The sequence below is a fragment of the Ochotona curzoniae genome, unplaced genomic scaffold, assembly GCF_017591425.1.
Source record: "Ochotona curzoniae isolate NIBS_2020 unplaced genomic scaffold, NIBS_Ocur_1.0 contig_1031, whole genome shotgun sequence".
NCBI classification, from domain to species: domain Eukaryota; kingdom Metazoa; phylum Chordata; class Mammalia; order Lagomorpha; family Ochotonidae; genus Ochotona; species Ochotona curzoniae.
This window is the reverse complement of record NW_024464927.1, coordinates 349,962-365,559: the sequence shown is the minus strand read 5'-3', so window position 1 is coordinate 365,559 and position 15,598 is coordinate 349,962. Positions and strand designations below refer to the sequence as shown.

The 15,598-nt window shown below is 54.6% G+C and overlaps 2 protein-coding genes across 2 annotated transcripts in view; both read left to right on the top strand.

Annotated features, from left to right (window-relative positions):
* LOC121164484 (MRN complex-interacting protein-like) overlaps positions 1 to 15,598 on the top strand; it is an 813,414-nt gene that overhangs the window by 487,156 nt on the left and 310,660 nt on the right. The gene's annotated exons all lie outside the window — the stretch shown is intronic.
* LOC121164323 (A disintegrin and metalloproteinase with thrombospondin motifs 2-like) overlaps positions 15,058 to 15,598 on the top strand; it is a 180,963-nt gene continuing 180,422 nt past the window's right edge. Inside the window, exon 1 of the mRNA XM_040992462.1 lies at positions 15,058 to 15,175. Coding sequence (XP_040848396.1) covers positions 15,058 to 15,175 — 118 coding nt within the window. The remainder of the gene's footprint in view (positions 15,176 to 15,598) is intronic.

The window sequence follows — 15,598 nt, the reverse complement described above, 5'->3', positions numbered from 1 at the left end:
GAAATACCAAAAAGCCAAGTGGCATGGCCTATGCTTCTCCCCAACAACGCAATTTAAGTGCAGAGAGAGACATGAGTTGTGGACTTGATCTCTGATGCATGATGTCAGACACATTCCCACAGTATTTGAGGGCACTATATTGGTCGAAGTTATGGGTGTGGGTTAAGAGAGACAAAGAACACTTAAAATACAAGATCTCTGGACCACCTACTCATGACGAGCTAGATGGAAGCTGAGAAAGTCGTGAGGGTGTGCTCTTTGGTGTCCTTCTCAGAATGAGCATTGAAGACAGGAAAGAATGCAACAAGGGAAGAGGGTCCTCTCACAGAGTGAACTGTAGCTCAGCGCAGGACGCCCGCTGTCCCTGGGGTGACACCTGTGGGCATTTCTCTGGTAAGGACCAGTAACTGCCTGGCTCCTGTCCCTGCCCCTCTTGATGCTTTCTGCTGTGCTCCCACGGCCTGTTTCCATGGAGTGGGAGTGAGAAAGCTCAGGGTCAATGTGGGGGAGGGCCAGGAGCATGTCCCTCTCTAACCCTGATCCAGGACTAGCAGATGAGATTCTGGGTCTGGACAAGACCTCGAGGGCTTTGGGCTGCACGTGCACACTGTGGTGTGTATGGTGCTTGGTGAGAGTGTCTCTGTCCTTGTGGGGCTGTATGACACGGAATGCCTGAGGCTGAGTCATGCATGAAGGGCAGAAATCTACTCCCTCACAGTCTGAAGTTGGACAGTCCAAGACCAAGGCCTCAGCATCCGAGGGGGGCTTCCTGGCCAGACCCTGGGTGTCAATAAGTGAGAGAGACCGAGAGTAGTTCCCGAAAGCTCCCAATCTACAAGGAGCTCTTGTGAGCTGCCAGGCTCCATACACCATTACCTCAGGGACCAAGTTTGTAGCACAGCAGCAATGGAGGGAGCACATTCACTGTAGCAGACAGGCCTAGGTTTCTGTGTCCAAGAGGACAGTCGGGAGGTGGCATTGCTATCCCTGATTTGCATCCCATCTTAGCTGTCTAGGGCAGTCCTGACAATGCATTATAAACTCAGATGACTTAAAGCAATAAAAGTTGCTAAATCAGCAGCCAGACGTCTGGAATCAAGGTATTGTCAGGGTTGGTTCCAGAAGGTTCTAAGGCTTTGAGAGAGAATTTGTTCCAGTTGCTGGTGGCTGGTGGCTCCATCAGGCTGCCCATGTGATAATACCATAACATGTACTATAGCTGGCTGGCTAAAACAAGAAACAAGTTTTTTTTTTTTAATAAGAGTTATTTATTTCGAGAGCAGAGTTATAGAGAAAGACAAGGAGAGGAAGATAGGGGATGGGGAGAGAGAATCTTCTGCTTACTGGTTCACTTCCCAAATGGCCACAACCATCAGGGCTGGGCCAAGCCAAAGTCAGGAGCCTAAAGCTCCATACTGGTCTCCCTTGTGGGTGTAAGAACCCAAGCCTTTGGGCCATCCTTGGCTGCTTTCCTGGTTGCATCATTGGGAAGCAGGATGAGAAGTGGAGCAACTGGGACTTGAACCCATATAGGATGCCAGCATGTAGGCAGCTACTTAATTTGTGGTGCCACAGCACCACCCACACAACAGGAATGAGTGTCTCACAGTTCCGAGTGGGCTGGGAGGCCCAAGCCCATGGTACCAACCCACCTGCTTTCTGGCTAGCAGGACACCATTGCATCTTGCACAGGTGGAGTGGCTGAGACAGACAGCAAGAGTACTAGACATTGGTCCCTCTTACAGATGAGCTCTTCCATTAGCTTAGGGCCTGCGAGCTCACTGTTCTGCAAAGCCCTCCCAGCACATGGGTCTCAGGCACTGGGTCTCAGGGCTTCCACATGTGAATCTGGAGAGGAGGGGACAAACCTCAGCCCAGAGCTGTGGCTGCCCTGGCAACCCCCTCATCTCAGTGTCTGCCTCTCATATCCCCTGGCATTCTGCCTGGTGTGTCTCTGTGTCTCTACCTCATGTGGCGTTGGGGGCCGCCCCCATCCAGTGTGAACGTACCTATACCTGCTCCAGCTGTCACGACTTCATTTTGGAGGCAGGACCTCTCCCCAACTGCCGGATGGACCTGCATTTGGGGGCACAGCATTTCACGCAGTGCCCATCCCCCTCTTCACAGCCATTGCCACAGGTTTGGGGACAGAGTCTTCTGCCTTAATTCACCCTTGATGTGCAGGGCGGTAGACAGAGGTGGAAGTGACATGGGCATGGTAATGAGCCCAGGCCCGCACTAGCATCATCTAGTCCCTTTCTAGAAGCTCTGACTTCCCCTGTGAGAGCTGCTGTCCCCACACAGTGGACCCAACAGGAACTGATGTGGAGCAGAGCTGCAGTGGCTAGCATGCAGAGCTGGGAGCCCGAGTATGGCTCTGTCCTTCATCCCACTGGGGTTTGCGAGGCAGTGTTCTGGGGACAGTGGTTACATCATGCAAGTGGGGAAGGGGCAGAGTGACAAGTGGCCTCTTCCCATCTCGCTCCACGATCATGCTGGACTGCAAGCCTAGCACAAATATCTAATTCTAGCCAAAGGAACCCAGGCACTGGCATTGTGGTGTAGCATGTAACGCTGCTGCCTGCAACACCAGCATCTCATGTGGGTGCCAGTTCATGTCCTGGTTGTTCCACTTCTGATATAGCCCTCAGCTAATGCATCTGGGAAAGCAGGTGGAAGATGGCCCAAGCACACAGGCTCCCGCACCCTTGTGGGAGACCAGGAAGAAGCTCCTGATCCCTGACTTCACCCTGAGCTTGCCCTGGAGAGGGAACCAGCAGAACGAAGACTCTCTCCCCACCCCTCTCATGTGTGTGTATTTCCCCCTCTCTGGAGTAACTCCGGTTTTTAAATAAATAACTAAAGCTTTTTAAAAAAAAGAATTCACAACCCAGGCCATCAAACCACAGAACCTAAGGTGGAAGGATAAGAAAGAAAGAAAGAAAGAAAGAAAGAAAGAAAGAAAGAAAGAAAGAAAGAAAGAAAGAAAGAAAGAAAGAAAGAAAGAAAGAAAGAAAGAAAGAAAGGGAACTGAGTGTCTTGACTGCGAATCTGAGCATTCCTGATTTTGATATGTCTGTATATAGCTCAATCTGAAAAATGGCACTGCCCCCACCAGACAAATCTGTGGGCAGGCTGCTGCTGCAAGCTGCCACCGTGCCCCGGGGTGTCCCTCTGCCTGCCTATGGCTATGGTGAATCCTGGCCCCGGGGGCAGAGGGGCCTGTCTGAGGTGCTCCAGCCCAAAGGGTTCCAGGGGCCAGCCAGGGCCCTAGTGCTGCAGGAGGTGTGGATGGTGTCCCTGTGGCTGGTCTTAACCTGGAGACACTGTCCTTTGGTCACCTTGAGGCCTTTCAGCCCCTGTGTTGCGACTATGTGGCCTTTAGGCGCCTCTCTTCTCTAGGTAGTCGAAGTGAGCACAAGCAAAGTGAGCGGAAGCAGAGAAAAAGGGAGAGAAAGAAACCTCCCAGGGGAGATGCAGAGAATTCAGCGCAGGCAAATCTGAGCTGGTTTTGCTGGATGGACGTCTTGCTTTACATTTACGTGAAGTCCAAGTTCATTTCTCTCCCAGACGTCGAGAAGGTGGCATTCAAAATGTTTACACTTGTTTCATCTGCCTTTTTGCTGAGTCCCCGTCCCCACCTCCTTCCCTGCCTGCCTTCACACTTGGTGCTTCAGTGCACACATATGCTCGGCTTTATATTTACATCTATATAACTTTTATATCTGGCTGGTGAAATCTGCCAGACGAAGGAACGCAAAAGCCCTGGGAACAGCTGGAAAATTATGCAACCCGGGGTGGGTGGGTGGGGAGCTTTGGCACATGGACGTTCTGTGCTGCTGAGTTGCGGGCCAGCCCCGACAGTGTCGCAGCAGTTAGCAGCAACCCCAGTAGCAAGGCTGGGGGTGGGGGGCGTGTACTTGTTTCTCCCAGACCACCGCTCGTCCTGCAGGAGGGCATTTGCTCAAGAGCTTTGGCTTTCCCATGAAGAAGAGGAAAGGAGGGCTTCACTGGAGTGTGGTGATAAGAGCCCAGGTGGGCAGGACTATGACTGGGAGAGGCGAGCATCCAGGGCTCATGAGGCCTAGGACCCAGGTCCAGCAGGCTTATACCCAAGTTAGAGGGCAAAGTAGGGAAGTCCTGGGGCCAAACAGGACTGTGGCCCACGGCCCAGGTTGGGTCAAGGTTGGGTCCAGCAAGCCTGAGACCTGAGGCACAGTGGGGCTGAGGCCCTGTCTCTAGTGGCAGTGAGGCCTCTTGGCTGTAGCAGATTGTCTGACAGCATGTATCAGGAAAGACAGAGCACAAATTGTCCATCCACTAGTTCATTCTCCAAAGGCACGCAATAGCCAAGGTTGGACCAGGTCAAAGCCAGAGGCCAAGAGCCACGAACTCCATCTAATCTCCCCCAAGCACTTGGATCACTCTCCACTACTTTCCCAGGGACCTGGACGGGAAGTGCAGCAGCTGGGACTCGAACCTGCACCCTAGCCTCCCTCTGATGAGTCCTGAACCAGATTGCCCTTCTCTCTCTGTGGCTGCTGGAGTTCGCAGTATTCTCCCGGGCAGACCTGATGACCAGCCCGGCCTATCTGACGACAGGGCTGGCCTATCTAATGACTGGTCCAGCCTAGCAGGTCTGACGTATGTGCTCTGTCTCTCAAGCCCCAGCAGGATTCAAACGATTCGGAGCCAGGCTGTGTCCCTGGGGCCTTGTCACCAACCATTTGTGTTTGACTTCTGACATATTCACCAGTGACACTGGGGCTGTCAAGACTGTTGATATCTAGTTTATGGTGGGGAGTAGGAGTTAACCATGCTTCTGTTAAAAATATCGAGGGCCTGGAGTAATAGTCTAGTGGCTAAATCCTCACCTTGCATGTGCCAGGATCCCATATGGGAGCTGGCTTGTGTCCTGGCTGCTCCACTTGTCATCCAATTCCCTGACTGTGTCCTGAGAAAGCAGTAGAGGACAGCCCAAATCTTTGAGACCCAACATCCATGTGGAAGAGGCTCCTGGCTCCTGATTCCGCATCGGGCTTGGCTCCAGCTGTTGCAACCACTTGGGGAGTAAACCAGCAGATGGAAGATCTTTGTCTCTCCTTCTCACAATTAGTTCACCTTTTGATAAAAAAAACAAAAACAAAAACAAAAAAACAGATAAATCTTAAAAGAAATAAAGATCGAGAGGTTCAGCTGACCCCAGTGTCACAGTGTAGCTGATAATGCAAAATGCCTGCTCAGCAACCAAAGGTGACACCATGGGTCTGAAACACCGGGTGCAGTGAGGGATCTAGCGCATGCTGGAGGAGGGGGTGCCCATCACAGGGGCTGTGGGGCAGGGCGGGATGACCCAGGGGGCAGGGCTCCCCCTGTCCAACCCTGGCACATAGGGGTCAAGGATGCTCCAAAGCCTGGGACAGGGACCCTGAGCTCCACCATCATTAGGAGATGTGCAGTCCTGGACAGGGTGGGGGCAGGGACTCAGAACAGAGAGCCACATGGTGGGGGGGGGTTGGGGGAGGAAGTGGGGAATGGGCTCATCTGCCTCCAGCAAACAGAGCAGCAGGTGTGTATGCCTGTGACAGTGGGCAGTGGGGGGAAGTTCATTACCACCACCCTCAGGTGAGCCATCAGCTCCCAGCCAAGATCTTCCTGGCTAGCTAGGGCAGGTAAGGACATGGCCAGCCAAGCCCCGCAGACTGCTGGCTGAGACTGCAGCCAGCTCGTAGCCTGGACCCTGCCGGGGGTTGCTAAGGAGCCTCTGGGCTTGGATGAGGACTTGAGGCTGCTCTGCCGCACAGCCCTCCAGAGCGGAGATGGGAATTCGCCATGGGGGAACAGCGGCTGCCTCAAAGTCATTCGATTTCCTCCATCTCATTTTCAGAAATGCAATTAGGGAAGCCTGAGCGCTGCGTGGGGTGTTGGCGGGCTGCAGGTGGGAGTCTGTCTGCAGGCCTTCTGCGCACGTGTTGGGACATGTGTGCACACACACGTAGGTGCATGTGCAAATGAGAACTTTCACCTCTGGTCTCCTGGGGACATTGTTCATAGAGTGTCTTGGATTGGCTCACACTAACCTTGACATGGTGGGGACGCCTGTGAGCCCTGCAGCCTTCACCCCATGCTGCTGCTTTCCTGTTTCCTCCTCAGCGCCCCGTGCTACCAGCCTCAGGCTTGGAGGCCCTGGGGAATGCCCCTTCCTCAGGCTGCCAGTGGGCAGCAGGGGGCGCCTTTGTCCCAGGTCACAAAGGGGCCACTGGAGGGCCGAGGCTCCGGCTTGGTTCCCTCACTGAAAAGCGCAGAGGTGGGCTGAGGATGGAGACGAGGTGGGGACAATGAGAGCCAGGAGATGGCCTGATGCCAGGAGCTTCATCCAGGCCTCCCAGAGGAGTAGGAACCCAAGTACTTGCACTATCCTCTGGTACTTTCCCAGGGCATTAAGCAGAGAGCTAGATGGAAAGTGGAGCATCTGGGACACCATTTTGTGCCCATATTGGATGCTGGCATTGTAGACCATGGCTTTACCTGCTTTGCCACAATGCTGGCCCCTGATCTTAAAATGACATGGTGAACCACTATTTGGCAGCCTCCAGTGCACCGGGTACCATCCTGATTCCACTCTTCCTTCTAGCAGAGTGGTCACTCAAGGGAAGATGCTCAAGTCTGCGTGCAGGAGGGCTGAAGTTGCAGCAGTACCTTTGAATCCTATGCGTTGGTGAGCACTGCATTCAAGGGTTCTGTCCAGCTGTGTACCCTTAAGAGCAGAACTGGGGCCTGAATCCAGGCACTCTATACACACATTCCAGGTACTATCTGTGTATTGATTTATTTATTTTTAGTTGCAAGGTGGATTTCTAGAGAAGTAAAGAGAGAAAGAAAGAGATCGATCATCCATCTGCTGGTTTACTCCCCAAATGGTCACAACAGCCAGATTTGAGACAATTTGAAACCAGGAACTTCTTCCAGGATTCCTACGTAGGTGCAGGGGCCCAAGTACCTGAGCCACCCTCCACTGCTTTGCCAGTCCATAACCAGGAAGCTGGATCAGAAGTGGAGCAGCCAGGACACAAACTGGTATCCATATGGGATGCTGGTGCTGCAAGGTGAAGGCTTGGTTGACTATACCACCATGTAGTATCTTAATGCCCACCTGACTGAACGATACGGGGAGGATAGGCTTGGGTCAGTGGAGGAGCCTGCCCACAGTCCTTCACACATGGCCTGCCATGGTTTTGTGTATCCACGGGCAGGAAGAGCTGAAGCATGATGACAGCTGAGGCCACAGGCGCTGACAACTGGCCATGTTATGAGTATTTTTTTCTTTTCAGATTTATTTGTTCTTATTGGAAAGTCAGATATACAGAGAGGAGGAGAGACAGAGAGGAAGATCTTTTATCTGCTGATTTACTTCCCAAGTGGCCACAATGTCTGGAGCTTAACCAATCTGAAGCCAGGAGCCTCCTCTAGGTCTCCCACGTGGGTGCAGGGTCCCAAGGCCTTGGGCTGTCCTCGACTGTTTTCCCAGGCAACAAGCAGGGAGCTAGATGGGAAGCGGGGCTGCCGGAACATGAATTGGTGCCCATATGGGATCCCGGTGCACGCAAGACAAAAACTTTAGCCACTAGGCTACCATGCCAGGCCCAATGAGTTTTGAATCTTTCATGCAGAGTTACATGGCTTAAGCCTCAAATCTGCCCATGATACACCCAAAGATATTGAGATGTGTGGAGGTGTTGGAAGGTACCTGAGGGCAGGTGCCTAGAAAGTAGAACTGGAGTTGCCTGTGTGGTGAGCAGGAAATGGAGTTTCCATTTCCTAGTGTACTCAGCTGGCAGCCAGCAGTCCGCAGTACCCTACTCTAGAAATCCACCTCAGGGCCCAGCCTGTGGGGAGGCTGCTCACACCAACTGTGAGTGCAGAGTAAGCGAGCACATGCTGGCCCAGACATACAAGTGTCTAACGGCAGCCCTGAGGGGCATGAAAAGATGCTCATCTGTCCATCTCACAGGAACGAAGTCCTTGAGGCCCAGAATCAATGTCAGGGCATGGTGGCGAGGAGGGGCCGAGGGGACCGAGGGGGCCCAGCTGCAGGCTGGCGTGGAGGGTGGAGATGGCAGTCATGGGGCCCGGGAGAGTGTGAGTAGGGCACAGCCAAGGTGTCGGGGCTCTTGATACCGGTGTGCTGGGTGAGTGGGGGAATGGCATTTTCATGCTGAAGTGGACTCAACGCAGTCTAGACAGACTCTGGGATCCATTGGAAAGAGTGAGCCAGCCCAGGGAGGAGCAGGCTGGGGTCAGCCCTGAGGGGACCTGGGGCCTGCTGAGTGGGCATGGCAACAGAAGTTTCTCTGGATTTTGAAATCATTGGAGGAAGGGCACACTCTTCTTCAGGGAACAGGAAGCCCAGTTCCTTCATTTTATTTATTTTTAAAGTTGTATTCAGTGCCCCGATATCAACTCTGACAAATTATTTATTTTTATGTTTGACTTGTAAGGAAAAGAGAGAGAGACAGACAGACAGAATGAGATGGAAACATCTCTACGTGCTAGTTTACTCTTAAAATACCCTCAGCAGCCAGCACAGGGCCAGGCTGAAGGCAGGAAGCTGGAACTCAGTCTGAGTCTCCTACATGAGTGGCAAGAACCCAATGAATTGAACCATTACCTGCTGCCTTCCAAGGTGCACATTAACAGGAAACTGGAAGTGGAGCCAGAAATTGAACTCTGGCATGACAATATGGGACGTGGCAATCCCAAGAGGTGTCTCAGTCATTGTGCTCAGCACCCACTTATGAGTATCACTTACATGGCCTGGGGAGTGGATAGGGCGTCTCAGTGCGTGTGCCAATGAAGAAGGGCCCTCCTTCCAGTGAGGGGTCTTGTGCTGGCTGCACCACCCCAGTCCCTGCTGGAAGTTGTTACCCCTTAAAGAGCCCAGCTCTGAATGCTGTGAACTGGGCAGGGTCAATGAGCTGCGCTGCCTGGGAGGAACTTGACCCAGAGAGGGTGACCTAGAGGAAGCAAAGCCTGGAAGGCCAGAGATCTTGAGGGTCTGGTGAAGTTGGGAACCAGGACTATGGGGCGAAGTCCTTGGATTGTAAGAAGTAGGTAAAGATCCAGAAAGTCTTGGCAAAGGCTGTGAGCACAACCCCCACTGTACAATGGAACCATACCCTGCACAAGTTACCCCTGGGGACTGCTATATGAGAAGTGGATTGTGAACACCGTGCAGCTGCATGGGAACAGATGCAGAGCGGCACAGAGCGGGTTGGTTGGCACTAGCGCACTTCCATTCATAAACTGACACAGACACACACAGTCCCAGCGTCCAGCTTGCCCTGTATTATTAATGCAGCTTGTTCATTCATCCCCCCACCCATCTTGGCCATGCATCTGTGGTAACCCACAGAGCAGAGGGAAATCAGCTGGCTATCCTCCTACCAGGGGTCAAGGTCTCTGCTGCCCTGGAAAAACCAAACCTACAGAAATCCCAGGAATTTAGCTGCTACGTTTTCTTATGGTTTACACAGCCTGGCTCACTGTCAGACAAGAGTAACTTAAGGGACCTGGAAGCCTTTCCCAGATGGGAATATTGGGCCAAATAGCCCCTGGCACCAGCCATGGGTGAACCCTGGGACCTAGACCCTGGTTCAAGGGGCCCAGAGTATCACTGCCTACCATGCCTAGATAGGCCTTTAAAACCCTGCTCTGGGCCTGGCAAGGCAGCCTAGTGGCTAAAGTCCTTGCTTTGAATGCACCAGGATCCCATATGGGCACTGGTTCTAATCCCAGCAGCTCCACTTTCCGTCTAGCTCCCTGCTTGTGGCCTGGGAAAGCAGTTGAGGATGACCCAAGGCCTTGGGACTTTGCACCCATGTGGGAGACCTGGAAGAGGCTACTGGCTTCCTGGTTTCAGATTGGTTAAGCTCCAGTCATTGCAGTCGCCTGGGGAGTGACTCAATGGATGGAAGATCTTTCTGTCTCTCCTCCTTTCTGTATATCTGACTTTGCAATAAAAATAAATAAATCTGGGCCCAGCGCGGTGGCGCAGGGGTTAAGGTCCCCGCCTTGCACGCCCGGGATCCCATATGGACGCCGGTTCTAATCCCGGCAGCCCCGCTTCCCTTCCAGCTCCCTGCCTGTGGCCTGGGAAAGCAGTTGAGGACGGCCCAAAGCTTTGGGACCCTGCACCCGCGTGGGAGACCCAGAACAGGCTCCTGGCTTCGGATTGGCATAGCATGGGCCGTTGCGCTCACTTGGAGAGTGAATCATCGGACAGAAGATCTTCCTCTCTGTCTCTCCTCTCTGTATATCCGCCTTTCCAATAAAATAAATAAATAAATACAAATAAATAAATCTTAAAAAAAAATCCTTTGCTCCATTGAACACATGGGCAAGGGCAGAATCACAGGTGGACATTGAGTACTGTCTTCCCCAGATCATCACTGCTTAGGTTGAGTCTGAGACTCCAGCTTTGTCTTCACAGAAGTGCTGACTAAGCCTGGATCCCCAAGCCTCCACACTTCAAGGACTCCAGTTTTAAAAAGATTTATTTATTTTTGTTGGAACGAAACTGATCAAAGCTAGGAGCCATGTGAGTGCAGGGTCCAAGGTTCTGAGCCATCCTCCACTGCTTTCCTGGGTGATAAGCAGGTTGCTGGATAGGAAATGGAGCAGCTGGCCCATAAACTGGCACTTGTATGGGATGCTGGTGCTTACACCCAGAAGATTTACCAACTGAGTCATTGTGCCAACCCCATGGGAGTTCATATTTTTTTAAAAGACATTTAGTTATTTTGAAAGTCAGAGAGAGAGAGAGAGAGATTGATCAGGAATATATTGGTTAATTCCCCAGATGTCTGCAACAGCCAGTGCTGGACCAGGCCAAAGCTAGGAGCCAGCTATGGGTCCCCCAAATGGGCCATCCTCTGTTGCTTTTCCAGATGCACCAGCAGAAAGCGGATGGGAAGAAAAAGTGCCATGTGGGATGCTGGCTTTACAGGATGTGGCTTTACTTCCTATGCCACAGTGCTGGCCCTAAAGGGCTCCATCTTCCACTTTCAGGCAGATTTGATCCCAGAAGCATGGAACTGCCTGGTTTGGAACACAATGAGGAAAAAGCTGCTGCCCAGACACGCCCCCTTCTTCCCTCTCACCTAGCCAACGACACAACTCCTAGTGTGTCAGTGCACGCGTGGGTTGGCAAGGGCTAGGAAACTCAAGAAGGAGCAGGAAGGACGCTCCCTGCAGGCCACCTGACCAGCATGTTCTGTTGGATCAGCATTCCCCTGGCAGATTGCTTACCAAGGGCCATTCCTTGCCGGAATGCTGCCAGCGCATCTGACGGGGCCACTGCACCTGCTGTTTGCCAGCTGTGGAGCTGGACAGGGCTACTAGTTTCTGAGGCCCCCCATGACAAGGTCATTAGCCCCTCATACTTGGTATATTCTACCAAGCAGACCAGGGGACCCTCCCACCCCCACCCCCCGGGGCCGCAAGAGGCCAGGCTCTGGAGCTTACTTGCTGATTGGCTTGGCAAGTCCTGCAGAGGAAGATGACCTTGTCCCGAAGGTAGATGACCTTCGGAGGGGCTGCTTTCTGTGTGAGCATCAGGGTCCAGGGATAGTTTTCCAAAGTCTGTGCTGGCAGATAAGGGCCAGAAGACAGAGAACCCTGGGTCTCCCAGAGAATGCAGGGACCTTGCTCCAGGAACAGAAAGAGCTGACAGGACCCTGGGGCACCTTGTGACACTCAGGATGACTGGCAAAGCTCCCCATCTCTGCATGCCACAGTCCTGGGGAGACTTCCAAGGGCTCAACTTCTCACTTCCCCCAAACGCTGAGCTGTTATATATCAGAGCTGCAGTTCTGGTGCCTCCAGGGAGCAGGCTGGCAACCAGCAAGAGCAAAGGCAGGTGTAGACCAACGGGTGTGGTGGAGGCTGTTAAGAAGGCCTGTGTTTGATTCCCAGTTCTGGCTCCTGACAGTAGTAGCTTCTAGCCAGTGCAGACCTTGGGAGGCAATAGTAATGGCTCAAGTAACTCGACTTCTACCACCTATGTGGGAGACCCAGATTGAGTTTCTGTCTACTAGCTCCAGCCCTCAGCCAGCCCCTAGTCAGTCATTGTGGGCATTCAGACATCTCCCTTTGGCTCTCAAATTAGACAAAACAAAATACATGCAGCATGCACTAACCAAGTGTCCGAGTGGAGGTGGCCTCCACAGTCCTTAGTTTCTATGAGACAGACCAAGTGCTGACAATGCTCGGGGATTTGCACCCTGCTTGTTGGAGAGGAGAGAGGGTGTGGACAGCAGTGTGTGTTGGTGGTGGGGGCATCTTCCAGAAGAGGGAAATATTTGAATCCTGGCAGTTTGCAATCAGAGGTATCTTCCTTCCTTCCTTCCTTTGAAGCACAGAACAGATGATCAGGAAGCTGCAAGCCTTTTCCCCCCTGAACACTTACCTGTACCTTCAGGTGCATGTCTTTCTTACTCATCCACTCAGTCTTGTTGGGTATCACTTCTGGGACACAAGCTCAGGCTGCAAGGAGGGTGGTCTGTCTCTCATTCATACCTGCTAAGGCCGAGGGCTCATGATTGTGTCTGGGTGGAGTCTCAAGAGGCCAGATGTGATGTGCGGAGGGACAGCTGCCCCGGGTGAGTCAGGAGTGTCAGGCAGATGCCTTCCTTCTCCCAGAGTGAGCATCCCAGGGTGTGCAGCATGATTCAGTCTTGTACACCTGTCAGGAGATATCAGGGACTCACTCGAGGAGAAAGCAATTCCTTTTCTACTCTTCTTTCATCCTGCCATCATGCTGGTCTGTCTTAACACTTCTGTAACACTTGCTGATCTGTCAGCCACAGTGTCTTAGCATGCAGTAGTAGCTGGAATCTGATAATGTCCTCCCCACCCCCATTTTATTTTTATGTTTTGCAGATGCCTCTACTTTATGGTAAGATGTTGACTTCTCCATTTAAGGTAAAAAAAAAAAAAGTAAATCATTAACTGCTGATGGAAGAAATAGTGGCAGGGGCAGCTGGATGTGGCACAAAAGTGGTCAAGGTAGTTGAAAGTGACGCCCTGACTGGCGCTGTAGTATAGTGCTAGGCCTCTTCCTGTGGTGCCAGCATCCCATATGAGCACTGGTTCGAGTCCTGGCTGCTCCACTTCTGTTCCAGCTCCCTGCCTCATGTGCCTGGGAAAGCAGCTGAGGATGGCCATGTACCCACATGGGAGACCGGCAGGAAGCTCCTACTCTAGGCTTTGAACCAGCCCAGCTCTGGTCATTGTGGCCATTTAGGGGAGTGAACCAATAGCTGGAAGACCTTTTCTCTGTTCTCCTTTCTCTGTAACTCTGCCTTTCCAATGAAAATACGTATTTTTTTCCAAGTGACCCCTGAAGCAGGAGAGAGTTCAGGGAGGACAAAAGGCCATGCATCTCAGAAGGCATGCATCTGACATCCCAGCACAGCACCTTGCTGGGTGCTCCATGCCACTAGGTTTCCCCAGGCTCTAGGAGTCCACAATGCCACTTCCCACAGGAGGGCCTTCTGGGTGCGGGCTCTGCAGTCAGGGCTCCTCTGTTGCACTTGGATTCCAGTTGTAAGTTTGTCTGTCCCTAACCAGCTGGGTCATTAGAGGTCACGGGGGGGGGGGGTGCCTGACAGGAGTCCAGGGATGGGACTTGCAGGGATGGGATAGGCTCTGTGCCTACTGTGGCCAGTTTTTTTCAAGACAAATCAAAAAGCTACATTTTTTTTTTTTTTCTGTGAAGTCTTCTAACCTTTCTCAACTGTTGAACAAATGTGCACCATGGCTGGGGGTCGGATCCAGCCTGACACCCTCAGGTGAGAGAGGCTTTCCAGTGAGGACATTGTCAAGTCGCAGTGCCCTCACACTCAGGCTCCAGCGATCGCAGCTAGACTGAGTTGTGCAAGTCATGTGTTTCCCCGAAAGACTGGGCCTTTCTGGCCAGCAGGGAGGGGCCTGGATCAGCTCTGGATCCTCTGCCACACAGGCCTGGGGCAGGATGCAGCAAAGGATGGAGGGGGAGGGGAGTGAGGCTGGAGCTGAGGGCCCACAATGCGGAGGTGTGCTTCCTCCGGGGGACCTCACCCAGGCAGGGCCCCTGCCCTGCTGGACCGAGAGATTCTAGTTGGCCAGAAAAGTGCTCTGGCAGCCAACCTGCCCTGGCTTGGATGCTGCTCAGCTGGGAGAGGAAGAGGACCGAAAGGGGCAGGCCAGGAGGCTGGAGTGCCCAGGTGGGATGGAGAATGGGAACTCTACAGCGTCCCGTCTGCGTGGGAGGCCTTGCCCAGAGGCCCGACGAGGGCGGGGAGGCAGAGAGAAGCTCAAAACTCCTTGCTAGCCCGTTCTCTCAGTTCCTGACAGAAGTTGATCTTTGGGGTAGCCAGGGAGCTGGCCCTTCCCCAAACAGCATCATCTGGCCTCCCGGACCTCCACTTGGGCTGCGAGCCCAGCCGAGGCAGTTCCAGTCCCCACTCCACCCTCAGACCTTCGCCCGTGCCCACTCCCCAGGCCTCGTAACGATGGAGTGGACGGCCCCTGTGCCCCGGGACTCTGCGGGTGGGGATGCGCCGGCCGCCGCCTCTCCCCGCGAGGGCACCCGGCACGCCCAGCTTGGCGGGCGGCGGGGTTCCCTGGCTGCCCCGGGCCGCACGGCCCACGGTGCTTCTCGGCCGCCGCCTCGAGGCTTCTCTTCTCGGCTGAGAGTCCGGCACCGCGGCGGCGGCCGCGCCAAGAAGCGCCGGGTCACCGCAGGCTGAGGCGCCCGCCGCCGCCCTCCCCCTCCGCGCCGTCGCCCGCCCTCCCGCCTCCCTCGCGCGCTCGCTCGCTCGCTCGCTCGCCGCTTCCCTCTCCCCGCCTTCCCTCCGCGCTCCCCGCCCTCCCCGCCGCGCCTCGCCTCCTCCGCCCCGCGCCCTGCGGTGCTGCAGCTGCGGGCGGCTCCAGCTGCCCCCAGATGTGGGCTGGGCGGCGCGCGGGGAAGTTTCGCGCCGGCTGCGAGTGCGGGGCCCCGGTTGCGGTCCGGCTGCCATGGATCCGCCGGCGGGAGCGGCTCGCCGCCTGTTCTGCCCCGCTCTGCTGCTGCTGCTACCGCTCCTGCTGCCGCCGCCCGCGAACACCCGGCTCGCCGCTGCCACCGACCCCTCAGGTAGGTGCGGTCGGGTCCTTTCCCTACTCTGTCTCCCACCCCTGGCGCCGCGACCCCGCCGACTGGCCCTGCCCCTCGCCCCTCAGCCCCCCTCCCCAGGCAGTGTCCAGCCGGACTTAGGCAAACTCCGGCGCGCCCCGCCCGGGGCCAAGTTGGCCAACTTTGGGGCCGGGTTGGTCGCACAGGGGGCGCCCCGCGCCTCACCCGGGCGTCTCTGGCCGCGGTTAGGTGGGGAGCCCGGACGCACTCGCCGACTGCTGGTGAGCACCGGCGTGAAGACCGAGGGCCGGGAAAGCCCCACGGCAGGAAGCGCAGAGCCAGCTCCGGTGGGACCCGGGGAGCCAGGGCGCGGCGGTGCTGGAGCTCAGGTCCGGGGACGCTCGGGAGGTGCTGGGTGCAGAGCGCACCGCCTGGGGGCCCTGA